We start from the raw sequence: 24,593 nt of genomic DNA, 5'->3' as shown, positions 1-24,593 counted from the left end.
TTCCGTCTTGGCCGCGGGTTGAGGCTCAGAGCAGCTGCCTCATGGGCCAAGGGGCCTGGCTAGGAGTGGGCAGGGGCAGAGGGAGTGTGGACAGGCAGTGACAGCACAGACCCTAAACCAACTGCACCCCCTGCCCAGGTCTGCACACCCATCCTTGCCCTGGGTTTAGCTTCGCCTTGTGGGCTGGGAGGTGCCGCCCTGGAGACAGGCTTCCTGGAACTGAGGGAGCTTTGGAGAGCATGGAAGAGGCTGCTCCCCACCCCCATTCCATAAACAGTCAGGTGCCCAGAAACTGGGACAAAGCCCACAGGAAAGGGGCACAGAGTCCGTGAACAAGACAGAGCACAGAGTTAGCAGAGGTCTGGGACGTGGGGTGGAGGTGGCAGCCCCGGGGTCCCTCCCAGCAGAGAACAGAGACTCACAGGCCCCAGTCCCAGCCCCACACCCAGGCGAGGCTGTTTCCCACAGACGGGCATAAGGATAGTTGGTTCCCAGACTCCCAGCAAGGAAGCTCTGCACACACTGTCTCCTGGAATGTTCCAGAACCCAGGACAGGAAGGTGGATGTGGGGGGAGGGGAGGTCTTTTCCCCTCCATTTTCTGCTCATGACGCCCCTCCCGGCCTGAGCCATCATGGTTCCTGCTGCACAGTGTGATCCAGCGGGGTTGAGGCTCCTCTAAGCCAGCCGGCTTCCCATCGGACCCCCTGCGGAAGCACGGGCCAGGCCGGGAAAGCACACGCTCCAGGGGACGGCCACGGCACGTTCGCTTTATTAGCCTCCTTTTAAGGAATGAGAATGAAAGATCCCTCCTCGAAATGTAAAACGAAGCTTGACCCCGGGCCGCTCAGGTGGAGGTGCTGGAGCTCCCGCCCTTGGCCGCCAGCCATGCCAGGTGACACTGGGTCCCCGTGGAGAGGAGGCATCCAGGTGGGACTGCCCATCAGTCCACGTCGTGCAGCTCCTGCTGCTCTTTCCTCTCAAGCTGCAGCACCTAGAAAGAGAAGCGCCATGAAAACACACGCCGAAATGAACAGTTGCGCTGTCTAACTATGTGACCCGCACCAGTGGAGGGTCACGAGTCCTGGAGTCAAACATCTGCATGATACCACGATGTGGATGCGCTACAGAGTGTGTGCTGGAAAAATCTGGAAGGATGCGTCTCAGGACATCCACCGTGGTCACTGCGGCGAAGACATTCCAGGAGCTTTTGTCTTCATGTGCGTGTCTAACGTGTCCACACCTGTTGTTCTTTTGGCTGTCCGGCATCCGAGCCCCCCTTCTGATCTCGGGGAGTCTACCACGGAGTGTGTCTTGGCAGGAGCCAAGTCCTGCCTCCCATGAAAGAAGCCAGAGCCAGGAGCAGTTCCCCCTGCCCCGGGCGGCTGAACGAGGCCTGTGGTCTGAGGCTCGGCCAGTCCGTGCCTGTTGACTCCATGTGCCGCTGGGGTGTAGGGGTGACAGGCTAGTGTCCACTGTGGCAGGGCGCAGAGCATGGCCTTTGCCTCCCGCTGCCCTTCTGTCCATCCTCTCAGTTGCTCTTCGGCAACTTCCTATCCACTGAAATCTACCAGACACAGCACCTGTTTCTTGCAACCAAGAAGCCCGAAGAATTATCCGGCCCCAAATGTTAGCATTCCTCAGCCTCGGCACTACTGACCCGTGGGACCGGATCATTCTCTTGTTGGGGGCGAGCCCATCCTGTGCACTGCAGGATGTTTGGTAGCATCCCTGGATGCCACCACCAGATGCCAGTAGCACCTCCCCAGTCATGATAATCAAAAACATCTCCAGACACTGTCTAATGTCCCCTGGGGAACCAATCACTCCCGATGGAGAAGCTCTGCCAGTGACACATGGTGTCACTTCAGTGCCAGCCTCAGTGTACACATCACCTGCCCAGAGACGCCCCTGCTGACCAGCAGCTGTGAAGTAGGTCCCTTTGGCCCCTAGTGTTCTCTAGCTCAACACAACACTTTTCACAATCTATCACTTGTAAATGTGTCCCTGTGTTGACTGATCGGCCGTCTTCCTCCTCTCATCAGATTATCAGCTGCTCTAGGGGAGGGGCCACGTCTTAACTCACTCGCTGTTGGGGTTCCCGCTCCTGGCCTCGAAAAAGGGAAGGAAGGACGGAGCTTACTTGCTTTTTCATTGATTATATTACACCTTCCTTCATCCTATTATTAATTAATTTAAAAAAGAAAGGAAAATGGTGGTTTAGAAGCTGTGAAGCCATCTGGGTGCTGCAGCTACTCACTTTAGGATACAGTTTCTCAATGCCTGTGACTATAGCGTGGCCAAAAGCAAACTCTGATCAACTGTAAAGCTACCTGTAAATTAGTACAGCCATTCTGGAAAACAGCACAGAGGTTCTTCAAAAAATTAAAAGTAGAACTGTCTGTCATATGATTCAACGATCCCATTACTGGGTATATATTGAAAAGAAACAAAATCTATATGTCAAAGAGGTGTCCACACTCCCATGTTCAGTGCAGCACTATTCACAATAGCCAAAAGATAGAATCAACCCAGGTGTCCATCAACAGATGAATGGATAAAGAAAATGTGGTATTATACACAGTGCAATACTATTCAGCCTTAAAAAAGGAGAAGAAAATCCAGTCATTAGCGACAACGTGGATGCACCTGGAGGAAATTAGGTTAAGTGAAATCAATCAGGCACAGAAAGACAGGTACCACATGATCTCACTCAATGCGGGATCTAAACCAGCTGAACTCCTGGGACTAGAGTAGAATGGGGGTCACAGAGGCTGGAGGGTGGGGGGATTGGGAGATGTTGGTCAAAGGACACACAATTTCAGTTAGACAGGAGGAGTAAGTTTGGGTGATCCATTGTACAACATGGTGACTTTAGTTAATTACGATGTATTGTACACTGGAAAACTGCAAAGAGAGTGACTTTAAATGTGCTCCCCACACACAAAAGCGTAAGAACATGAGATAATGCATATATATTAAATAACTTGACTTTGCCATTCCACAGTGTACACATTTTTCAAAACACCACCTTGTTCACCATAAATATACACAATTTTTGTCAACTTAAAAAAATTGAAAATAAAAAACCTTAAACATACTAGTCCCTGTGCAGAAATAAGGACAGTAAAAAATCCATTGTGCATATAAAAAAGCTTTCCAGTCCTCAATAAACATAAGCTTCTGTTTCTTCTATACAGAGTTAACATAGAGAAAAACCACTTTTGTTCAATATACCTGATTTTCTATGCACCGAAACTGCCAAGGCCAGCGGGTGTTGTAGAGGAACGGTCGCAGATCAAACCTGTTGTCGTCAGGGCTGTAGTTCTCAGCGTGGTATGCCGGTGTGAGCGTGGTCATCTTGTGTCTGTTCGTGGAATACTTGGAGAAAAACTGCTTCACTTTTTCAGCCACCTGGTGGGCACACAAGGCACAGGGCTTCTAGTGAGCAAGGCTGGACAGGCCCAGGGCCAGGAGGCTCACACAGACTATGGCTTCAGCAGATCTGAGGTGATCCCACAAAGACGTATTTCATGAGGCTTCCGGGTGGTCCTGTGGGACCACCGTACCTGTGGGCTTCAGCCCTAGCAACACTCAAAACCAGAAGAAAAGCAATAACATTCTGCCATAGAAGTTGACACTCTGCCTGCAATAAAAGGGGAAAGGCTTGTTTCATGTCGTCTGAGCCCTACTCAGACAAATGTAGGGCAGACAGAAGCCCGAGTTGGTGAGTGTGAGAACTGGAAAGGATGACTGTGTGATGGTTTTATTATTTGGGGTCACGCTGCACTTACTTGCTCAAAGAAGTCAAATCAACCACTGCAAGAGTGACTTCACCTCCCTGACCTCCCTCTGTGAAACATTCTCATGGCTTTACCTGTCTTGGGGTGCAGATGTCTCTCCACATGTTCAGGAGTCTGCAGAACATGCTGTAGGGCCCCGTCTTGGCGATCTTCCTGAGCTTCCCATAGACAGAGAGCTCTGCGTATGTCATCCCCATATCTTCCTGCAGAGGACAAAATCCACCCCGTGGAGCGAGGGAAAGCAGAGCTGCAGCGGCAGCTAAGGCTTCTTCTGGAGAAGCCATAAGAGACCCAGGGGAGGGGAGAATTTCGCTAAGAGCCAGGAGCAGATGCTGGACCTGACTTCCCAACACTGATCGGCCAATAAGAAAGTGGCATTCAGAAAAAATGACAAAGGGCCAGACATTTGGTCTTGAGGACCGCAGTGGGGTGAACTGTCACTCACCAAAGGTGTGTTCCTGTCCTAATCCTCGGTTCCTGTGACCTTATTTGGAATAAGGATCTTGAGACGAGATGACCCCAGGTGAAGGGTGGGCCCTAAATCTAATGGCAAGTGTAAGGCACTGTGCACCTGGAAGATGGACCCTGTCCCCTGCCCTCTGAGTCCACTTCTCTCAGGCATGAAGGACTCAGAGAAGAGGGAACTGGCTCACAGAAGTCTGAGCCATGGTAGAGGCCACGAGATGCCACTGGAATCACTGTTCCAGGCCACAACTGTCCAAGCCCGGCTCCAAAGAGTCAACTTCACCCTGAGGCTTGCACAAGCCAGACACCTTTCCTACTTTTCAGTATCCACACCAATTCCCTCTCAACTCCTATCACGCCCACAGCTATCATCAAAGGACAGACAGTGAACACTAACATGCTGTCATTCACCGCAGTTGGGCCCTTGCCTTCAACCAGGGTCTGGACAGCCTTTGTGACATGTACCCTGCCTCCTACTCCCCATCACCCACTCAGCTCTACCACCCTGGTCTTGCCTCAGCTCCAATGTCACCTCCTTGGGGGCCTGTCCTGACCCCCGCCTGAGAGACACACTACCATATGCCATCTCTCTCCATTCCATCTCCCTGGTTGATTTTGTTTGTGGTACTCATAGCCACCCAGGCCATCAGGTTACTTCTTTCTTGTCTGTCCTCTCTATGGGACTCTAAGCATTTTAAGAGCAGTGGCCACATCTATCTGGTTCACCATGGAGTCCCTAGCACGTAGCAGGTTCTGGCACAAGAAGCTGCTTTACCAGTCTCTTTGGCATGAAGTGAATATTTTCTAAAGTAACATTTTAATTAATTTAATTAAACAATAAAAGTTGGAGACTTCAACACCCCACTTTCAATAATGATAGAACATTAGACAAAAAAAAAACAACAAGGAAGCAGAAGACTTGAACAATGCTATAAACCAACAAGACCAGGCAGATTTCTATAGTACATTCCACCCAGCAACAGCAGAATATACATTCTTTCAAGTGCACACGGAGCATTCTCCAGGACAGATCATATGCTAGGCCATAAAGAAGCCATAATAAACTTTAAAACATTGAAATCATACAAGGTATGCTCTGTAACCACAATGGAATAAAACTAGAAATTCAGTACAGAAAGAAATTTCAGATATTCACAAAAATGTGGAAAAAACCAGCATACTCCTAAATAACCAGTGAATCAAAGAAGAAAAGGATCATAAAGAAATATTATGAACAACTGGGTGGCAACAAATTAGATAACTTAGATGAAAAGGACATATTCTTAGAAAGACACTGTGATGACAAATTTTAGGTGTCAACTTGACTGAATTAAGGGGTACCCAGATAGCTGGTACAGCATTATTTCTGGGTCTGTCTGTGAGGGTGTTCCCAGAAGAGATTGGCATTTGAATCAGCGCACTGAGTAACGAGGATCTGCCCTTACCCAATGTGCGCAGGCACCACCCAATCAGCTGAGGACCCAGACAGGACAAAAAGTCAGAGGAGAGGCAAATTCTCTCTCTCTTCTGGAGCTGGGACACCCTTCTTGTTCTGACCTGGACATCAGAACTCCAGGCTCTCCAGCCTTTGGGCTCTGGGACCTGCACCAGCAGCCCTGCCAGGTTCTCAGTCCTTTGGCCTCAAACTGTGAGAGTGACACCATTGGTTCCTCTGGTTTTGAGGCTTTTGGACTTGGACGGAGCCCCACTACTGGCTTCCCAGGGTCTCCACCTTGCAGATGGCTTTTTGTGGGATTCTCAGCCTTCATAATTGTGTGAGCCTATTATGCTAATAAATCCCCTCTTTCATATATGTACACATACACACACGACATTCATACATACACACACACATATGTGTTTGTATTATCTTTCAATTCTATTTTTCCATGAACTTTTTCAAGTACCCTCATATATACACACGTGTGTGCACGCATGTGTAGGTATGTGTGTACATGCACATCTATCTCCAATTGGTTCTGTATCTCTGGAGAACCCTAATACAGACGCAAACTACCCAAACTTACTTAGGGAGAAATGTGAACAGACCTCTGACAAGAGATTGGATGAATAATGAACACATTTTTCACATGGCTTCCTGTGAATTCTACCAAAAATGTACAGAAAAATAAACACCAATTCTTAAACTCTTCCAGAAAAAAGAAGAGGAGAGAATACTTCCTAACTCTTTCCATGAAGCCAGTATTTCTCTGATACCAAACCAAAGACATCACAAAAAAAGAAAAGTATAGACCAACATCCCTGTGAATAGACATAAAAATCCTCAACAGAATACTAGCAAACCAAGTCCAGCAACAAATAAAAAAGGATTATACACAATGACCAATAAGTGTTTATCCCAGGAATGCAGGGTTGGTTTAACATCTGAAAATTGTAGAAAGAGCTTTTGACAAGATCCAATACCCTTTTATGATAAAAACAAAACAAACAAACAAACAAAAAAACACTCAAAAACTAGGAATAGAAGGAAACTTTGTCAACATGATAAAGGGCTTTTATGAAAATTCCACAGCTAGCATCATACTTAATATGGAAAGACTATAAGCTTTCTCCTGAAGATCAGGAACAAGACAAGCATATCCACTCTCACCACTTCTATTTAACACAGACTGGAGATTCTAGCCAGGGAGATTAGGCAAGAAAATGAAATAAAAGGCATCCAGATTGGAAAAGAAGTAAAATTATCTCTATTTGCAGATGGCATTATCTCATAAATAGAAAATCTTAAGGAATTCATTAAAAAGCTATTAGAATTAATAAATGAATTCAAAGGGTTCCAGGGTACAAGATCAATATACAAAAATCAATTATATCTCTACACACTATCAATGAACAATCCAAAAATGAAATTAAGAAATAAGTTCCATTCACAACAGTATCAAAAAGAATAAAATACTTTGAAATAAATTTAACAACAGAAGTGCGAACTTATACTCTAAAAACTAGAAAACATTGTTGAGAGACACTAAAGACAAATTAGTGAGAAGACATTCCATGTTCATGATTCAGAAGACTTAATATTATTTAGATGGCAATATCTCCCAAATTGCTCTATAAGTTTAATGCAATCCCTCTCAAAATTCAAGCTGGTTTTTTTTCCTTTTTGCAGAAATTGATGAGGTGATCTCAAAATTCATATAGAAATTCAAGAGACCCTGAGTAGCCAAAACAATCTTGAAAAAGGACAAAGTTGGAAGACTCATAGTTCTTGAGACTACAAATTTGAAAACTTACCACAAAATTACAGTAATCAGAATAGCACGGTACCGGCATAAGGATAAACATATAAATCAATGAAAAAGAATAGACATTCCAGAAATAAACCCATACATTTACAGTCAATTGATTTTCAACAAAGGTGCCAAGACAATTCAGTGGGAGAAAGAATAGTCTTTTCAACACATGGTACAGGAACATGTGGGCATCCACAGGCTCAAGAATGAAGTTGGACCCCTTCCTCACACCACACACAAAAATCAACTCAACTAGATCATAGACCTAAAGGCAAACGCTAAAAGCATAAAATCTTAGAAGAAAATATAAAAGTGAATCTCTATGACCAAAGGAGGCTGAAAGACCATCAGTCTTACAGTAGAAAGTCCGCAGCCACTTCCTCCAGCATCCACTACAGCTGCAGACCACAGCCCAGGCCTCCATCATTAAAGGCCAGCCTGGAGTGGAGTAGTCGAGACCCATCCTCCTCTGAGGTCACCCTAACGCCCATGAAGAGACTACCCTCCTGACTGCAAGGGGCTTGCTTTGCTCAGCTCACCATCCACACTCTGCCTCCCCACACAATCTTCACCCTCCTCCCTGGCCCTGACCAGGAGAAAGCTGAATCGCAGTGTCAGAGGCCAGCGATGCCATGATGCTGAGCTCCCAGGCCAGGAACCTGATGACGGAGCACCGTTCCTCAGGGCAGAAAGGAGGCAGAAAGAAACCCAGCACCAACACAGAGGGAGAAGGGAAAGACCCCATGACATGCCACCACCATTACCTCATCAGTCTGGGACACCTGTCCATTGGCCAACGGTTCCAGCTCTGCAGTGGCTGGCGCTGACAGGATGCTGCAGCCAAGACACACAGAGGTCAGTCCCTATAGCTGCTAAAGGGAGAGAGCACACTAGGCTGGGGCATGTGGATGTTGCTGTGGCTTCATGACCTGAGGACAAAGGCCGATGACAGGGAGATACAGCCTGGTATCTCTGCACCATGGCACCATCAGCACAGGGCTAGATAACTCTCTGTGGTGGGGCTGTCTGTGTGTTGTAGGACATTTGGGAGCATCCCTGGCCTAGACCCATTAGATGCCAGTAGCATACCCCATTGTGATAACTAAAAATGTCTCCAGACATTGTCCAATGTCCCCTGGGGGCACAATATCCCCAGTGAGGACAAACGTAGAGGAGAAAAAACATTCCTGGTACACAGGATGATGCAAGCAAAGGCCTCAAAAAGCTCCAGGTATTGACTTGCTCCACAAACACTGTTGAAGCACCAGGCACTCTGCTAAGTGCTGTGTCAGACCCCCCAGACTTATGATGGCCGGAGGAGGGGGCCTGAGCAGGAGGGAGGCTGCAGCTGTGAGATCTGGCCAGAGCCCGGGAACTGTGGGAGCACCTACGGAAAGAAGGGGGCACCTGGCCATGGGACCTCAAGTGCTCAGCTGAAGGGCAGGACCATTCTCATCAGGCGATAGGGAGCCATGGCAGGTGGCTGAGTAGGGGTGAGGATGGCCCAGGGCTGTGCTAGGAGAGGTACCCAGTGGCTCAGGAGCTGCAGCCATGGCTGGGCGGGTGTGCACTCACCTCTGCAGGGCGGGGAGCTGGAACCGCTCGAGGCAGAAGCAGACAAAGGCTCGCAGGTCCGTCTTGCTGATCCCACCGATGGGGTTGATGTCAGCACTGGAGCAGTCGTACTTGGTCAGGTAGCCCAGGAGACTGTGGGACAGAGGGCACATGAGGTTCTCACAGGGCATACCTGTGAGCTGCAGATTCTGCCAACTCTGGTTGTCTGAGAGCTCACTTCTGCCGGGGGCCTGTAAGCCAGAAGCCTGGCAAATTCTAGGGTCTCGGAAAAGTCTGGCATGGTTGGAACAGACTGAAAGGGGGCAGGGGCTGCAGATGACCAAGCAGGTGTGTTGGGTACCCCAAGGGAGACAGATTTTGGGGTCACCAGCACCCAGGTTGGAGCAGCCTGTCTGAAACGTGGGAGCTGGGGCCAGCTGAGTAGAGCTGAAGGACAGAGGTCCTGAGGGGGGAAGAGGGACCTCAGCCACATAGACGCTCAGCCGGGTAGTAGCCAGGCCCCTTCCCCTTGCCTGTCAACTTTGATCTCTGTGTTCAGTAGAAGAACGCTCCCCCTCATGAGTTGCCCACGTCCTAATACCCAGAACCTAGAAATACATCACCTGGCACAGAAAAAAGGACTTTGCAGATGGATTAAGTTGAGGACTTGTGATGGTGAGATGATCTTAGATTACAGGGTGAGCCCTAAATGAGGCCACAAGAGTCCTGAGGTGAAAGAGGGGGCAAAAGACGAAAGTCAGAGTGAGCACGCTGCGGAGCAAAGGCATGGAGAGGCCGCGCAGCTGGGGTGAAGGCGCAGGAAGATTGTGACGGCCCCAGGAGCTGGACCAGGTGGGATCCAGTCTCCCCGGGAGCCTTCAGAAGGAACCAGCCCTGCCCACACCTTAACCTTAGCCCAGTGAGATCCATGTTGGACATCTGTCCTGCAGAAGTGTAGGATGACAGAAGACTCGTGTTGTTGCGGCCACCAGCTCCATGGTCATTTGTCCAGCAGCCCCAGGCCACTCGCACACCTCTTCATCCTCTCCCCCCACACCCGCCAACACTTCTGGGGCAGGCCACCGTGCTTGCTGGCTGGACCACTGGATTTCTGCCCATCTCCTCCACCCCAGGGCAGCCCAGCCGCTGCCACAGCGATGCCTGGTCACGCCACGCCACTGTCTGCAGCCCCTCAATGCAGACTTCTGGGCTGGCCCTGCACATCTCGCAGGCACATGTCTCCACGCTCCCTGAGCTCACGCTTCAACGCTTCCCCACCCCTCCTGCCTCTTCCAGTCCACCCGAGGCGGGGTGCTCTGTGGCTCCCTGTCCTGGTAAACGGAGAGCAGACAGCAGACACAGGTCCTTCAGCAAGTGCTGGGATTGTGGACCACCGCTGGCAGGACAGGTGACAGTTCTGACCTCACCACTCTACTCTGCCCCTTCCATCCCAGATGATCGTCAGAGACGCAAGACCCTGGGGATGTCACAGGGAAAACTCAGAGAGCTGTGGGGACAAGTCCTGCAGGTGCAGTGCCCTGGGCCTGTCTCAGCAGAAAATCCAGAAGGGAGGAGGTCGCCATGGCGATGGGGGTTGGCACGTGTATATGTTAAAAGTTAAGACAGTCTTTTCCTGACTGAAATCAAGACTGATCTGGTCGGTTCACAGGACTCTGAGGACAACTTTGTTGAAGTCATAGAACGGGCATTTTCGTAAATTTCAGCGAATGGACCAACTAAGCCCCAGCGACGTCCCCTCTCCCAGGCTCACCATAGATCTTTCCCTCGATGCTGGGTCACCTCCATCAGCGTGAGTGATGCCCTAAGGGCTCGCCACATCCTCCCCTTAGCCTTGCATCCTGACCTCGCCCCATGACACGCCCAGGGCTGGCCCTGCTCTCTAACGCCGCTCCTTCCTGTTCAATCCTGAACCTTCCCCCGCCAGGTCTCTGCTCTAGCCACTCCAATAAAATTGTCCTTGTCAAGTCCCTGCCAATCTTCAGTTTGCAAAAGCCCACAGCCAACCCCAGCCTCCCACATCTGATCAATAAGACCCGCTGGCTCAGTGAACGTGACTCCCTGCCCCCTCCCGCCGAGAAACCACCCCGCCCCCGGTGCTGGGTATCACCTTCCCTCGGCTCCCACCCACTTCCCTGGCTGCTTCGTGTCGGCCTCTTGCCTGGGACCCCCTCACCTCCCAGCTTCATGGTGTTGCGGAGTCTCAGGGCACAGTCCTTAGACCCCTACTGTTCCCTTCTCTGTCCACGCTCAGTCCTATGGTGGTCTCAGGTGGTCCCATGGCTTTAAATGCCATCTTCACCATGCTGGGCAGTCCTAGGCATGCTGTCCTGTCTGGACCCCACCCTGAACTCTACACCCTGCTGTCCTGTCTGAACCCCACACCCCCACCTGCATGTCTAGAGAGCATCGCAAACTCAACATTCCTGACACAACTGGATTCCTCACCTCTCACCCCTTTCCCACCATCCCCCACATCTAGGCACGGGTGAGTCCATCCTTTCAGTTGTCCCAGTCCCAAAATTCAGGGTCAACCTGGGCTTCCTCACCCCACATCCAGTTCTTCTGCAAATCCTGTCCATTCTCCCACTAATGTAGAATATGCCAGAATCCAACCACTCCTCGCCACACCCTATCCACACCCTGGCCAGGCTCTATTCCAGTCTGCATGAGCTCAAAGGCCTTGCCACTACTGTCACCACCGGGCCGGCCTCAGCAACCAGAACGGCTTTGCTGGGCATCAATGAGACCTTGTTGCATTGTTTACAAACCCTCCAGCGACTTCCCAAGGCCCTGCCCTGAGAGCCCTTCTCCACCGCACTTCCCGAAAGGTCCCAACTAGCACCCTGGACAGGGCTCTGCGAGCTCGCGCCTGGTTGCCTTGGACTTTGCCCCGCGGGCCTTTGCCCTTGACTGATTTTGCTGTGTCTTTACACAGTAACAAGGCTAAGCTGTGAGCAGGACTGTATGCTGAGTCCTGTGAGGCCTCTGGGCAAACCACCAAGCCTGGGGGGTGAAAACTCACCCCCAACACCCCCTCTACTCACCAGGACCTGCCACTGCCCCTCGTTGTCATCCCTTACAATCTCTCCTGGGCATGTCCTCAACTCCTGGCTCCTCTCTCTGCCCCCCTCACATGGCTGGTCTGATCCAGCTCCCCCTACTCTGCACGAACACCTGCAGCTGCACACGGCTGGAGAGAAACGCAGGACCCCACCTCCGGGGGCTTCTGACTGTCATGGGCCATGGGCTGCAGTTCCCCAATCCACCACGTTCCCATGTCCAGGGTGAACATTCTGTCCACTCCCCCCAAATATCCTCTGCTTGCCTCCCGACCGCCTCTCTCACAGGTGACTCTGCTTCCTACTTCCCAGTCACAGCCCTCCCTGCACCTTGCCCGTCCACCCTGCAGGGCTCCGGCTGCCTTGGCCATGCCAGCGGGGCTGCCTGCTGTGCCGACGCCTGGCCACCTGCTCTCACCTCCTCTCCAACAACGTCCCCGCTCTGCACTGGAAAGTTTGTTTCCTCTCTACTGGCCTTTTCACGTCAGCATGTTAAAATAAGAAAACACATTCTCTTGTCCCCAGTGCTCCCTCCAGATACCAGTCTGTGCCTCCCTCCCCTTTAAAGTGAAACTTCTGGAAAGCTGTCTCCAGGCCTCACACTCCACTCCCCCTTCAAACCGTTCCAGCAGATTTTTCAGTGCCTCACTTGGACAAGACCAGTGTCCTTTTCAGGGAGACAGCAACTGGTCCTCAGTCTTGAACGGTCTCGCCTTGGGGCTTCTGCACGGCTGTTCTCTGAACTACCCTTTCCCTCCCTCGCCTCTGCAGGCCTTTGTAAAACAATGCTTTTCAACTCGGCCTTCCCCAGCCACCCCACCTACAGCTGCAAACTCCGACTCTCTCTTTCCCCACTTTAGTTTTCTCTGCAGATGTTTCATATGAGATATGTTATTAGTTTTGTTATCAGGTCTCTTCCACTAGAGCAAAATAGGGGTTATTTTTCTGTTTTGCTCACAACACCAAGAATGCCCGGTACATGACAAGTGTCTGACAATTACTCTATGATTGAGCAAACAGGAAAGCAACAGAATTAAAGTTAGAATTAGAAGGAATTGAAGTACAGAATTAGACAAAAAAAAAATTTTTTTAGATCAAAACTTTTATAAAAAATTATAAACCTGAGGTTCTACCCCAGAATGCACAAGAAAAGAAGAAAGGGCTACAACCACTGAGAAGGGAGTGGAAGACAGGGAGGAAGCAGATGGAAATCGACCTGACGTGGACAAGAAACACACCAGGCAGGAAAAGCACAACTAAACATCATAGAAGAAAAGTTCTTCATCTGCAGAGAGACTTCTACCTATCTATGAGACAGGCTTGGCAGCAAACGTGGTGGAAAAACACGAATACCATGGGTTCCTTGTTTTCTAGATAGACATCTAGAAACCTTTAAGCTCCCAGAACCCAACCCCAACCCTGGGAAAAATATGGTTTGTTGACATTTTAAATAGCAGAAAACAGTGGTCAAGAATTGTAAGGGGAAAATATTACAAAAACATAATTTTATATAACAGGTCAAATTCTTGTTCCACCACAAAAGCAAAACAAAACATCGGTATTCTCAGCTATGTCAGGGCTCAGAATATACACCACCACCACACCCCTCCTGAAACATCACTCCCCTAGAAACACACTGGAGGCAACAGAAAAGCTATGAAATGAACAAAATATGCATGGGGAGGGGGAGGACTTTCTCCAGGTATAGGGTGTTAATTTCAAATTGTTGTAAGCAGAGAAGTAAAATAGGATTCAAAAGTCAAAAATAAGATTTAAAAGAGAACATATGTGCAGACATGCAAGGATGTAGGAAGATTATGACACTCCTACTATGGATAAAACAATGGGAGGGAGGGAGGGAGGGAGAGAGGGAAGGAAGGAGGGAAGGAAGGAAGGAAGGAAGGAAGGAAGGAAGGAAGGAAGGAAGGAAGGAAGGAAATGTGGACAGATGTATAAATGGATGGATGAATGGAGAGATGGATGGATGGACAGGGGGTGGAGAGATGGATGTACAAATGGATGGGCAGGTCAAGTAATGGATGGATTCACTAATGCATAGACTAAGAGGTAAATAAATGACAGATAAGGTTTTTGAAATTCCTCAACTAATGAGGAGGAGCTAAGAACAGCAAAGAGAGCAGCTGGATGGGAGCCGAGGCTCACCTACGGGAAATGGGGAAACCAAGGCTGGAACAGAAGTCTACCAGCCTCCACCACTGAAGGTCAGCTTGAATTTTATCTGGAAAACAGTGGGAGTCTCTGAGTGTTTTTAACAAGGGAGCAATATAAGAAAGGGAGTATTTTCAGTCCACACCGAAAATGAACTACCTAGTTTGGAGGTGAAACCCAGATGCAAAGAAATGACCTAAGGCACAGTGGATGGCCTCGGAGAAAGAGATGAGCCCAGAAGTGAGCAGAGACCTGAGCCCAGACGTGAAGGTGGGGTTGGAAGGCACGGCATGAGCACAACCAGACAAAGCTGGTGGGAGCACAATGTAGATCCAACCTGCATGCTCGAGTCCTGTGACATTTTGGAGAAATGATGCCGCCTCGGTACTCAGCTTGCCAGGAGAGGCATGGGATGGCGGCAGCTTCCTCCCCGTGTATCTTATAGGTGTCCTAAGAGTCAACCAGATGCCACAGAAACCCCACCTCCTACAGCAGGTCGCCCTCAGAGACTCAGGACACCCCCCCAATGCATGCCCTGCAGGCCACACGTACCTCTCATCCACGTTGGCAGATCCGAGCACAAGAAGACCACCACGAGCACCCCGAGACCAGAGGCTCAGCTGGGCAAAGAGGTAGGCCAGGACCATCCGGATCCGAGCCTGGACAATAGGACAGGAAGCAAAGGTTACCCTGCACGGGCAGCATGGGGTTGGCGTGTGCCAGCATCAAGCTGCCAACCCAGCTCAGGAGAAGGGTTTCCCTAGCAACCTCTTGAAAAATTAAAATAATTTAGGAGCTCTCCAGTGTTGGGGAAAACGAGAGTCCCAAAGCCTGCGGGCATTCCTCTGGGAGTCGGTCCCACGTCCACACCCTCATGGAAGCTCAGCAGCGGGTTCTATCATCGAAGATGGAAGGACCTGGAGCCCAGAGGGTGGGGAGCACGCTGGGGACAGCACTAACATGCACTGTCGGCTGGGGCATAGCTCAGCCACCTCGTCTCACTCCCTCTACCTCGGGCATTCCTGTAGCAGGTGGGAAGGCCACCCACGCACAGCAGAGAGGGGACAGAGAGACAGGATGGACCCAAGTGGTTGTGGCCCCAGCACCCATCTGCTCCTTCCACCCATCAACCAGTGTCCAGCTCAGCAGCAGCAGCCCCGGGGGAGCGGGGTCTGGGCTGCCCTGAAGGAAATGCACGTGCTCGCCCATGCACCGCGCACACGTGCACATACCCACATGCATGCACAGTTACTCTCCCACTCCCACAAGCACACCCACACACACCTCTAGCTCCCCCGCACTCTTGCACACACTCTCACACACGTGAACCCCCAGCCTGTCCACGAGGCTGCATGATCAACGTCTCCCACGAGGCACACAGGCCGCTGGCCCCAGCACCAGCCGTCCCCAGGCTCCCTGCCCTGCCCTCGCCATGGGGATGGTGGCCCGGGCAGGGAGACACCTGCACATTCTGCAGCGCCAGGTTCTCCCTGCTGCTTCCTCCATGAGCTGCAAACAGCGGGCTCTTCCCCGTCACCAGGCTGAAGATGCCCACCACGGCCCTCACGGCCGGATCGATGTGGAGGCTGATGTGGTGGCTGGAGGGAGAAAGGGTCAGTGTGGGGGGCAGCGCGCGCAGGTGTGCATGCATGTGTGGTAGAACACACGTGACATAAACGTCCCACTGCAGCCCTTGTCACGTGCACCGTTCAGTGGAGTTGAGTGCTCTCACTGTGTTGTGCCGACATCACCACAATCTACTTCCAGAACTTTTCATCATCCCAAAGGAAACCCCATCCCCACTAGCAGTCATTCCCTATTCCCTCCTCCTACAGCTCCAACCACCACCAATCCTTTCTTTCTCTGAGGATTTGCCTGTTCTGGACATTGCATAGAAATGGAGCCATACAATATGTGGCCTTTTGTGACCGGCTTCTTTCACTCAGCACAATGTCCTCAAGGTTCATCTGTGCTGTCCTGTGTCAGAATTCCCCTCCTTTTCAAGGCTGAATGATACTCCACTGCATGGATGGACCATGCTTTCTTATCCCTTCATCTGCCCGTGGACACTGGGGTTGTCTCTTCCTCTTGGCTATGTGACGTGCTGCCGTGGACATTCCTGTACGAGCATCTGCCCGGGTCTCCTGCTTTCAGCTCCTTTGGGTACAAAGCTTGGAGCTGAGTGGCTGGGGGTGGGGAGGGCAGCTTTTAGCTGAGCTCAGCACACAGAGAGGCAGCTGCTCATTTTTCCTAAGAAGGATTATAAATGGAACATTCTGAATGGAACCCAGTCTCCCCTCTTTGGACAGGTGCCCTCTCTCCACCTTCCTCAACTGGAGAACTGCCTGGTGCAGTGGTGGGAGGCAGGGACACAAGGGGCCATGAGGGACATGGCCAGCCCACTCCTGAGACCGGCTGGGCTGGCTCCATGTGCTCCCACCTGGTGAGCGCATCAACCTGCAGCCTGCACCTGGGGCCGGGAAGGAGGGAGGAAGCGGGGAAATCACAGATAGCCCAGGACTTGGTGGGTGTGGAGAACTGATACACAGTTTCCCTAAAATCTGGCTCAAACCAAGAGAAAGTAGAAACCTGCTCGGCTCCTGGATGCACAGGTAAACAAACATGGTCACAGGTGGGGTTTGCGGTGGCTCTGATCTTTGGCACGGCTGCCTGCCCGTGCCCACCACCAGGGACCAGCACTACCTTCCAATCTGCCGCGCCAGCTCTCCGGCCCTGCCGCATGTCTCCTGGGAGGAGTTCTCACTGGCCATGTAGCAGGTGGTCAGTATGCGTCCACACAGGTCTCGAGGATCCTGGGGGGTGTAGCTGACCTGGTTCACGATCGTCCGAACATCAGCCAACACCTCCTGATCTGAAAACCGCCGGGACAGATGGGTAGGAGCTGCTGGCCGCGTGTGAGATGCCTGCATGGCATAACCCCACACCACCGCCCACAACCCCTCAGATGAGCACCATTGTCCCCATCTTTCTGTTGCATACACTAAGGCTATGCGTGACGTCACAGCACACGGGGGGAAGACTTGAACCCGGGTGTGATGCCAAAGCTGGGGTCTTTCCACCGGGTCCTGCAGTGGACAGCCCTTGGACCCAGCTGCATCATCTGAAAGCCCGAGGAAGGGCCTTTACTGTCCCTGCTGCCCCAGGCTCAGAGACCTGGGCGTGACATCATGACGTCTGGGCACGGCCACCACAGAGCCTCCTTCACCCAGGATGCAGTGACCTGGTCTCTCCTCTGCCCCTTCCTCACTCCCCACCCAGGGCTGACCCACAGGAGCCTCCCTCGGGCCCACAGATGCCACCTACTTCCGCTCTTCACGGCCTCACAGACCTGGTGGCACATGGAGTAGACGAGGCAGGCGGTGGCTGCGCTGTCCACTCCGCCACTTAGGGGCAGGAAAAACCCAGCCTGGAAAGGGCCGACCAAACACAGGTGTGAGCAGAGCCTCGGAGAAGAGACGTACCTGGTTGTCAGCCCGCAGGAAAGCTCGCGGGCATCAGTGCTTACACTGGGCGTGGGAGGATGCCCCGCCTGTGCCAGAATGGGGTTCCCAGAGGGCAGAGACCCTTCACTTGGGGCGCATCTAAGGCTGACTCTCCACCAGTGAACTACAGACACGCAGGAGCACAAAACCAATAAGAGGCGGCGTGGTGCATGACTCCAAAGGCCACCAGACAGAGTTCTACCGGTACTCCAAAGGCAGAGCAGACTGGGCTGTGCCTACATGCCCTTGCCAGTGTAGACCAGGCTGCCCACTGAGGCAGAGTGATGGAGCGCTGTCTGCTGCTTGCATTAAAAAAGAAATCACTACGGCCGGCCCCGTGGCTCACTCGGGAGAGTGTGGCACTGGTAGCGCCAAGGCCGTGGGTTTGGATCCTATATAGGGATGGCCGGTGCGCTCACTGGCTGAGCGTGGTGCAGGCGACACTGTGCCAAGGGTTGCGATCCCCTTACCGGTCAAAAAAAAAAGAAATCACTACGGCCGGCCCCGTGGCTCACTCGGGAGAGTGTGGCACTGGTAGCGCCAAGGCCGTGGGTTTGGATCCTATATAGGGATGGCCGGTGCGCTCACTGGCTGAGCGTGGTGCAGGCGACACTGTGCCAAGGGTTGCGATCCCCTTACCGGTCAAAAAAAAAAGAAATCACTGGCCTGCCCCAGAATTCAACACAAACCAAACAGCAGAAAGAGCAAAGTTCACTGGGTAGAAACTGGAAATCTTACCTGTTGGCTTCGTCTTAGAAAGTCCCAAAGCCAGCAGGCAGGTCCAAGGCTGCAGAGCAACCAGGGCATCAAGTCAAGAAAGGGCAGGCCTTGCTCATGGTGCACCTGCTCGGCTCACCTGGGGCAGGTCCCCAAGGTGGAGCCATCTGGAGATAGTGCCAGTAGGTGCTGGGCTCTCACGATGCCCCAGTCTCTGTTTTAAGTACTTCATGGGATTAATGCATTTTAATTGTGAAAACAACCCTGGGAGGTAATATTATCACTGTCCCCATTTTCAAATGGGACACTGAGAAACAGAAAAGACAGTGCCTTTTTGCCCAACATCACAGCATGCAGAAGCAGCCCCTCTGGGAGTCAAATCCAGGTGATTCTGGCTCTAGTGTCTACACTCCCAATCCCAGTAACGCTTAGCCTCCTCCTCGCCGTCTACTCCAGGAAGGTTCTGAAAACACACTACACAAGCCCCCACCCCAGTGTGACTGCAGCAGCAGCTGGTGGAGGGTCTGGCCACATGCACGACATCCCCCCTGGGGTCAGGAGCTGCCCACCTTATCTCCTCCTCAGGACTGTGGTATTTCCACTTGACAGGCTCTGAGATTGGCTCCAGCAAGTCGTCGTGGCACGACAGGGCAAAGTTCACCTTCACTCGAGGGTAGGGGCTCACCCTGCTGGCCTGTTGGTGGAGATTCACAAGAAAATGACATTCCCGTGTTAGGGAAACCCTCACAGGTTCCTGGGGCCGACAGAAGAGCAGGACTCCATCAGCTGCTGTGAAGCGCACGTTGAAGGGCAGCGAGAGCCCTCCCTCTCACCAGCATGGCTAAGACCAAATGCAGATGGCAACAAGTGCAGGCTCGCGCTGCCAGCAGGAGTGCACAACAGGGCAGCCACTTTGGAAAACAGTCCAGCCACTCCTCAAAAGGCTAAACAGAGTTACCATGTGCCCCAGCGATCTCACTCTGTGGAGTGTACTAACATTTACAAACCAAATGTATTTCACAGGGCCTAGCTTCCAAAGCCCTGTAGTTTCAGGTATAACCTAACTTTTAAAAATTACATACAGAAATGTTAAGCTTGCAAAAGACAGGAAACTTTCCCCCGGCTAAAGTCTCTGATGTAGATAAAGAATTGCAACACAGCAAAATTGCGGGCTCAAGGACAGATGTCCTCGGTGCAGGTTAACCTAAAGTTACTTTACTGTTATGTAAAAATACTGAGGAAACTGCTGTAGGAAAAGACAGTATTTGCTAAGAACAAGCTTTTGTTGGTGGATCAACTTAACCTTTTGCAAATTGCATTATGGAATGTCACTTTGTTATTTCACTGATGTTACCAGCTTCTGTTGTTAAACTATACTTAGCCATAACTTCACCTATGTACCTTCTCTGTAACTTTCTGGCCTGGAGAATAAATACTGGGAGAAGACCCAAGTCCGGTGTTATTTTTCCAAGGAGGAATGCCTCTCTCTTGAGGGTTCCCGGAAAATTAACCCCTTCAGGGCTTCTTACTGCTCAGAAGAAATGAACTTTGAGTAATCTTTTTTTTTTTCCCTTTTTTGTCTTTTTTCGTGACCGGCAACGGATCGCAACCCTCAGCGTTGCGTCCGCACCTCGCTCAGCCAGTGAGCGGCCGGTCTGTATGTGGGATCCGAACCCTCGGCAGGAGCGCCGCCACGCTCCCAAGCAGCGCACTGCAGCAGTGCGCCACCGGGCCGGCCAACTTTGAGTAATCTTTTTTGCCTCTCCATCACCCAGGGGGAGAGAGGTGACACCATTCCTGGGTACACAAGCCCAAGAGAAATGAAAAATGTGTTCACTAAGAAATGTGGACATGCATGTTCATAGGAGCATAATTCATAACAGAAAAAAAGTGCAAACATTCCAAATGTCCAACAGGTAAGCAAAATGAGTCTGCCTGCCCAGTGGGCTCTGTCTGACAATACAGGGAATGAAGCACTGATCTGTGCTACAGTTCAGACGAACCTTAAAAACATTACACTAAATGAAGGAAGACAGACACAAAAGACCATACACTATGTGATTCCATTTCTGTGAAACCTCCATAACAGGCCAATCCATGGAGACAGAGAGCGGATCAGTGGTTGCCAGGGTCTGGGCAGGTGAGTCAGGAGTGGCTGTTTACTGGGTATAGGCTTTCTTTTTGGGGTGGAGAAAATGTTCTAATGAAGGATCATGGTGGTAGTTGCATAACTCCATGAACATACTAAAAAACACTAAATCATGCTCAAATGGGTAAATTGTGTGGTATGGGAATCATATCTCAATAAAGCTGTTATTAAAAAAACAAACAAAGGGCCGGCCCGGTGGCGCACTGCTGTAGTGCGCCGCTTGGGAAGCGTGGTGGCGCTCCCGCCGAGGGTTCAGATCCCACATACAGACCGGTTCCCGCTCACTGGCTGAGCGAGGTGCGGGCGCGACACCGAGGGTTGCGATCCGTTGCCGGTCACAAAAAAAGACAAAAAGGAAAAAAAAAAAAAAAAACAAAGAGGAGGGTCCACTCCATCTTGAGCTCCACACTTCCACTGTGTTTGTATGACTGCTGTCTCCTGATGACTCCTGGTTTGACACTCCACTGGCAATGAACTCTCACAGAAGTGCGGAGTTCAAAGTCACCAAGAGCAGGACTGCCAGCTGGACGAAGGAGCTTGCTTGCACTCATGGCTCTCCGGTCCAGGCCTGTCCCCATCTCACTTTGTGCTTCTGGAATCCCAGGGTCCAGTCCTGCACCCTCAGTCCCTCCTCCACATTCCTGAATCTTCCCCCACGGCCTCAGCCACTTCCTGTGTCTACTACAGCACTCACTGCCAGGTTTCGAGATGAAATCTCTGCCCTGTAGCTCCTGATGTCCTCCAAATCCAACGTGGCAGTCAGGACTTCCTGGATATGGGAATTGCAAAGAGAAATCATGGCTTCCTGTTTCTTCTACCCCTATGTGTAATCTAACCACTGTCCCAGGTGCTGCAGGGGAACGAGTCACACTTTCTCCAGCAGGGGCTGGGGACCTGTGGCTTCCTAGGAGCCCAGGGACAGGGCTGGACGGTGCTGCTGCTGACCCAAAGCCCCACCCCCTTGTTGTCACCACCAGACCTCCACCGCACTCGGACACTTGCCAGTGACCCATTAATCACAGCATGAGACACAACCCTGTCAGTAAGTGTCTGCTGGGGGCTTCTGGGGAAGCTTCTCTCTCACAAAAATATGCACAGAGAGCAGGGGCCCCTTTCCTGCCTCTGAACATGGCTACGTGAAGATGGGACAGCTGGAGCTGATGCAGCTGTCCTGTGACCATGAGAAGAGGTGACCCAAGAAGGAAGCCAATAGAGAGAAAGGCAGAGCCAGAGCCCCACAACCCATGCCAGGACCCCAGCCTGCACCACTGCCTGTGTCACTGAACCCAGCCATGTGCAACACAGAGCAGAAAAGAGGTTCCAACAAAAGAAAAATGAGAGTGACACAGCTCTTTCTAAGTACTTTTTCATCAGTCTGTTCTCTGTAAAGGAAATTAACCTCCAAGAGGAGATAAACTACCTGGAGAAACTGTGCCTATGTTAATATGCATCTTTAGAGGCAGAGAGTGCGTAGCTTTCATCGGTATGTCTCAAAGGAATTTGTGGCCCCAGTGAGAGCACGAACCCCGCTCTCATCTGTTCAGTGCCAGGTGCCAGGCATTGTGTTCAGCCATCCCTGTAACCGGAGGACGGGGACATCTCCTGCACCAGAGAGGTGAAGAGGAGGCGACCAAAGCAGGCGGGACACCTGTGGGGCACTTGGTTGGGGGGACAGTGACAAAGGTGGCCTCTGAACTGGATGCTGACAAGGGAGGGTGGGACAGCGCTGCCCCACGATGGCATTCGCTCATTACCACATCGTCCAGAGAAAACTGGGACCCTTGAGCAAAAATGCTTCCGTTCATCGCGATCATGGCGCAGCCGTCGTAGTAGAGGCGGTCCCCGTCACAGCCCTTCTGGTTGGCCAGCATGTAGATCCCACCGTTCTGGAAAGGCAGGGCCAGCAGTGGGCTGTCAGCTGGGCCATCACCTTCACCTGCCACTGGCCTGAACACAGGTGACCTGGCCAGGCCAGCTCATGAGGGCTCCACACTTCCTCCCCCGCCCCATCAAGGAGACACACGTGTGGGGAAATACAGCACCCCCAGCCGTGGCGTACTTGGCCTCCCCATGTCCCGGGTATTACATAAAACATCAATTTTCACTTCACAGTGACCCTACGGGGCGGCACTGTCATCTCTGCTAGACAGAACAAGGTTCAGAGAAGCCAAAGCTCTAGGTGACAGAGGTGAGATTCAAACCCAGTTCAGCTGAACCCAAACCCGCCCACGAATGGCTAAACAATGTGGCTGTGACCACTTCACACTGGTTGGAATGAGGACACAGTGTGACAGAGCTCCCTACACCTGCCATGACTCCAGTGGCCAGTGGCGCACTCTGGGTCCCGGGAGGTCAGTGCAGGTGGCAACAGGACCTGCGTCCCAGGTGGCTGGGAGGGTCAGTGTCACTGTGCCCAGGAAGCCCGGGCATTACCAGTGTACACATGTTCACAGGGAAGTAATCACAAGTTCCGAGTGCCCTTCAGCATGGGCCGAGCCCTGTGCCTGGCACTGAGGACATGAGGTAAGGCGCCCACCTGGGGCACATGCTCCTGACCCGGCCCAGCCCAGCACTACCTTGGTGGTGGCCATGGTCACCAGGTCCACCCTGGCGTGGGCTTTGCGCAGCACGTGGTGACTGCCAGAGGCATTGGTGATGATCTCCACTCCATCCAGGCCCATGTCGACGTGGGGGCTGCAGGCAGAGAGGACAGCGGCTGGACTCCTTCCCTGCACCCCAGACAGCCCCTCCAGCTCTCCCTCAGCAGCTCCACAGCCCATGGCCATGGCTCCAGGACATCTGCAAACCCCACATCCTCCCAGCAGGCCTATGGGAGCATGGGGACCGGACGGCATGGGCAGCCCACCAACCTGTGGGGTGTCCAGAGCTCCTCACAGATCTCGCTCCCGATGCAGGTGTCCTGGGTGGCCAGCACTGCGTCTCCGAAGGGCACGGTTTCCTGCAGTCAGAAGACAAGAGCACACCAGACTCGCTGGCCGTCCCTGTCTGGGTACGTTCTGGCCTAGGACCCCACACGTCCTCAGGAGACCTCCATGAAGTCACCAAGCCCTGGCTCGTGCCCTTCCTCAACCTGGAGTATTCCCAGCCCACCCTGCCAGCATCTCCTCTGCTGACCCCCAAGGGCCTCTGGTCACAGCACTCCTGAGCCACAGAGCTTACTCGTGTCACGAGGACCTTGTGACAAACTGAGTCTTAAAGTTCCTGTGGGCACCAATCTCCATCTTCGCCCTCATTATACTAAAAGCAGCTCTCACATATGAGGGTTACTCTATGCCACACACGGCGCTCAGCACTTGGTCTACACCACCTGGACTCTGGACAGGATGCCAGGTAGTCTTCTCATCCCTACTGCAGAAATGACCTAACTGAGGGTGACAAAAAGCCACCCAGCTCCTGAGTGGTGCAGCCAGGGCAGAATGCAGGCACGTCTGTCTCCAAGAGCCAGGTTCACAAACCAAAAGAGGTGGGGGCTTCTGGGCAGGGACAGGGCTTCCCCCTGCAGAGGCCACATGGGTCCACTGAGGTACTAACGTGAACAGGTGCTGATGGGGTAGGATGTACTGGGTAGAATGGCCTGTTTAAAACACACACCAACAGTCTAGTGAGTGCCACTGGCCACCCAGCTTTGCCGTCTCTCGGGGCAAAGACAGTCAGAGCCGTCCTTGGCCCAGCAAAGAGATCCTCCCAGAGGCAGGAGGACTCCCCAGTGCACTCACCAACACAGACAGGGACTGAGGAACCAACACAGGCAGGGACTGAGGAACCAACCCGGCCCTTTCCCCTCCTCTGCCTCCTGCCACCGTCAGAGTCACCGTGTGCTGTGGCTGCGGGAAAGCCCACACCCCAAGACCAGAGCACTGGCCAATGGTGGACCCCTGTG

The 24,593-nt window shown here is 52.0% G+C and overlaps 1 protein-coding gene across 1 annotated transcript; it reads right to left on the bottom strand.

Annotated features, from left to right (window-relative positions):
• Positions 1-747: 747 nt before the first annotated feature.
• NADSYN1 (NAD synthetase 1) lies at positions 748-23,645 on the bottom strand. The gene is made up of 15 exons (XM_008583836.1): positions 23,563-23,645; positions 23,269-23,386; positions 22,447-22,578; positions 21,387-21,461; positions 19,113-19,237; positions 18,565-18,613; positions 17,648-17,750; positions 17,027-17,195; positions 15,786-15,921; positions 14,876-14,982; positions 9,096-9,227; positions 8,285-8,354; positions 3,876-4,004; positions 3,236-3,412; positions 748-992 (listed from the first exon to the last, which is right to left on the bottom strand). The coding sequence occupies exons 2-15, from the start codon at positions 23,371-23,373 to the stop codon at positions 942-944; spliced, it is 1,560 nt and encodes a 519-aa protein (XP_008582058.1). The 5' UTR covers positions 23,374-23,386; positions 23,563-23,645; the 3' UTR covers positions 748-941.
• Positions 23,646-24,593: the final 948 nt, after the last annotated feature.

The sequence above is a fragment of the Galeopterus variegatus genome, unplaced genomic scaffold (genome assembly GCF_000696425.1).
Source record: "Galeopterus variegatus unplaced genomic scaffold, G_variegatus-3.0.2 Scaffold3060, whole genome shotgun sequence".
Classification (NCBI taxonomy): Eukaryota; Metazoa; Chordata; class Mammalia; order Dermoptera; family Cynocephalidae; genus Galeopterus; species Galeopterus variegatus.
Note: the sequence above shows the minus strand (reverse complement) of the source record. Positions and strands in the feature narration are given on the sequence as shown.

Coding starts and splice junctions, on each gene's coding strand:
- NADSYN1 (XM_008583836.1), bottom strand. CDS start 23,373: ATGGGCCTGGATGGAGTGGAGATCATCACCAATGCCTCTGGCAGTCAC. Junction 15,922..17,026: donor CTGGCGCGGCAGATTGGAAG/GTAGTGCTGGTC, acceptor TTCTCCCTCCAG/CCACCACATCAGCCTCCACA. Junction 8,355..9,095: donor CAGCTCCCCGCCCTGCAGAG/GTGAGTGCACAC, acceptor TCTTGGCTGCAG/CATCCTGTCAGCGCCAGCCA.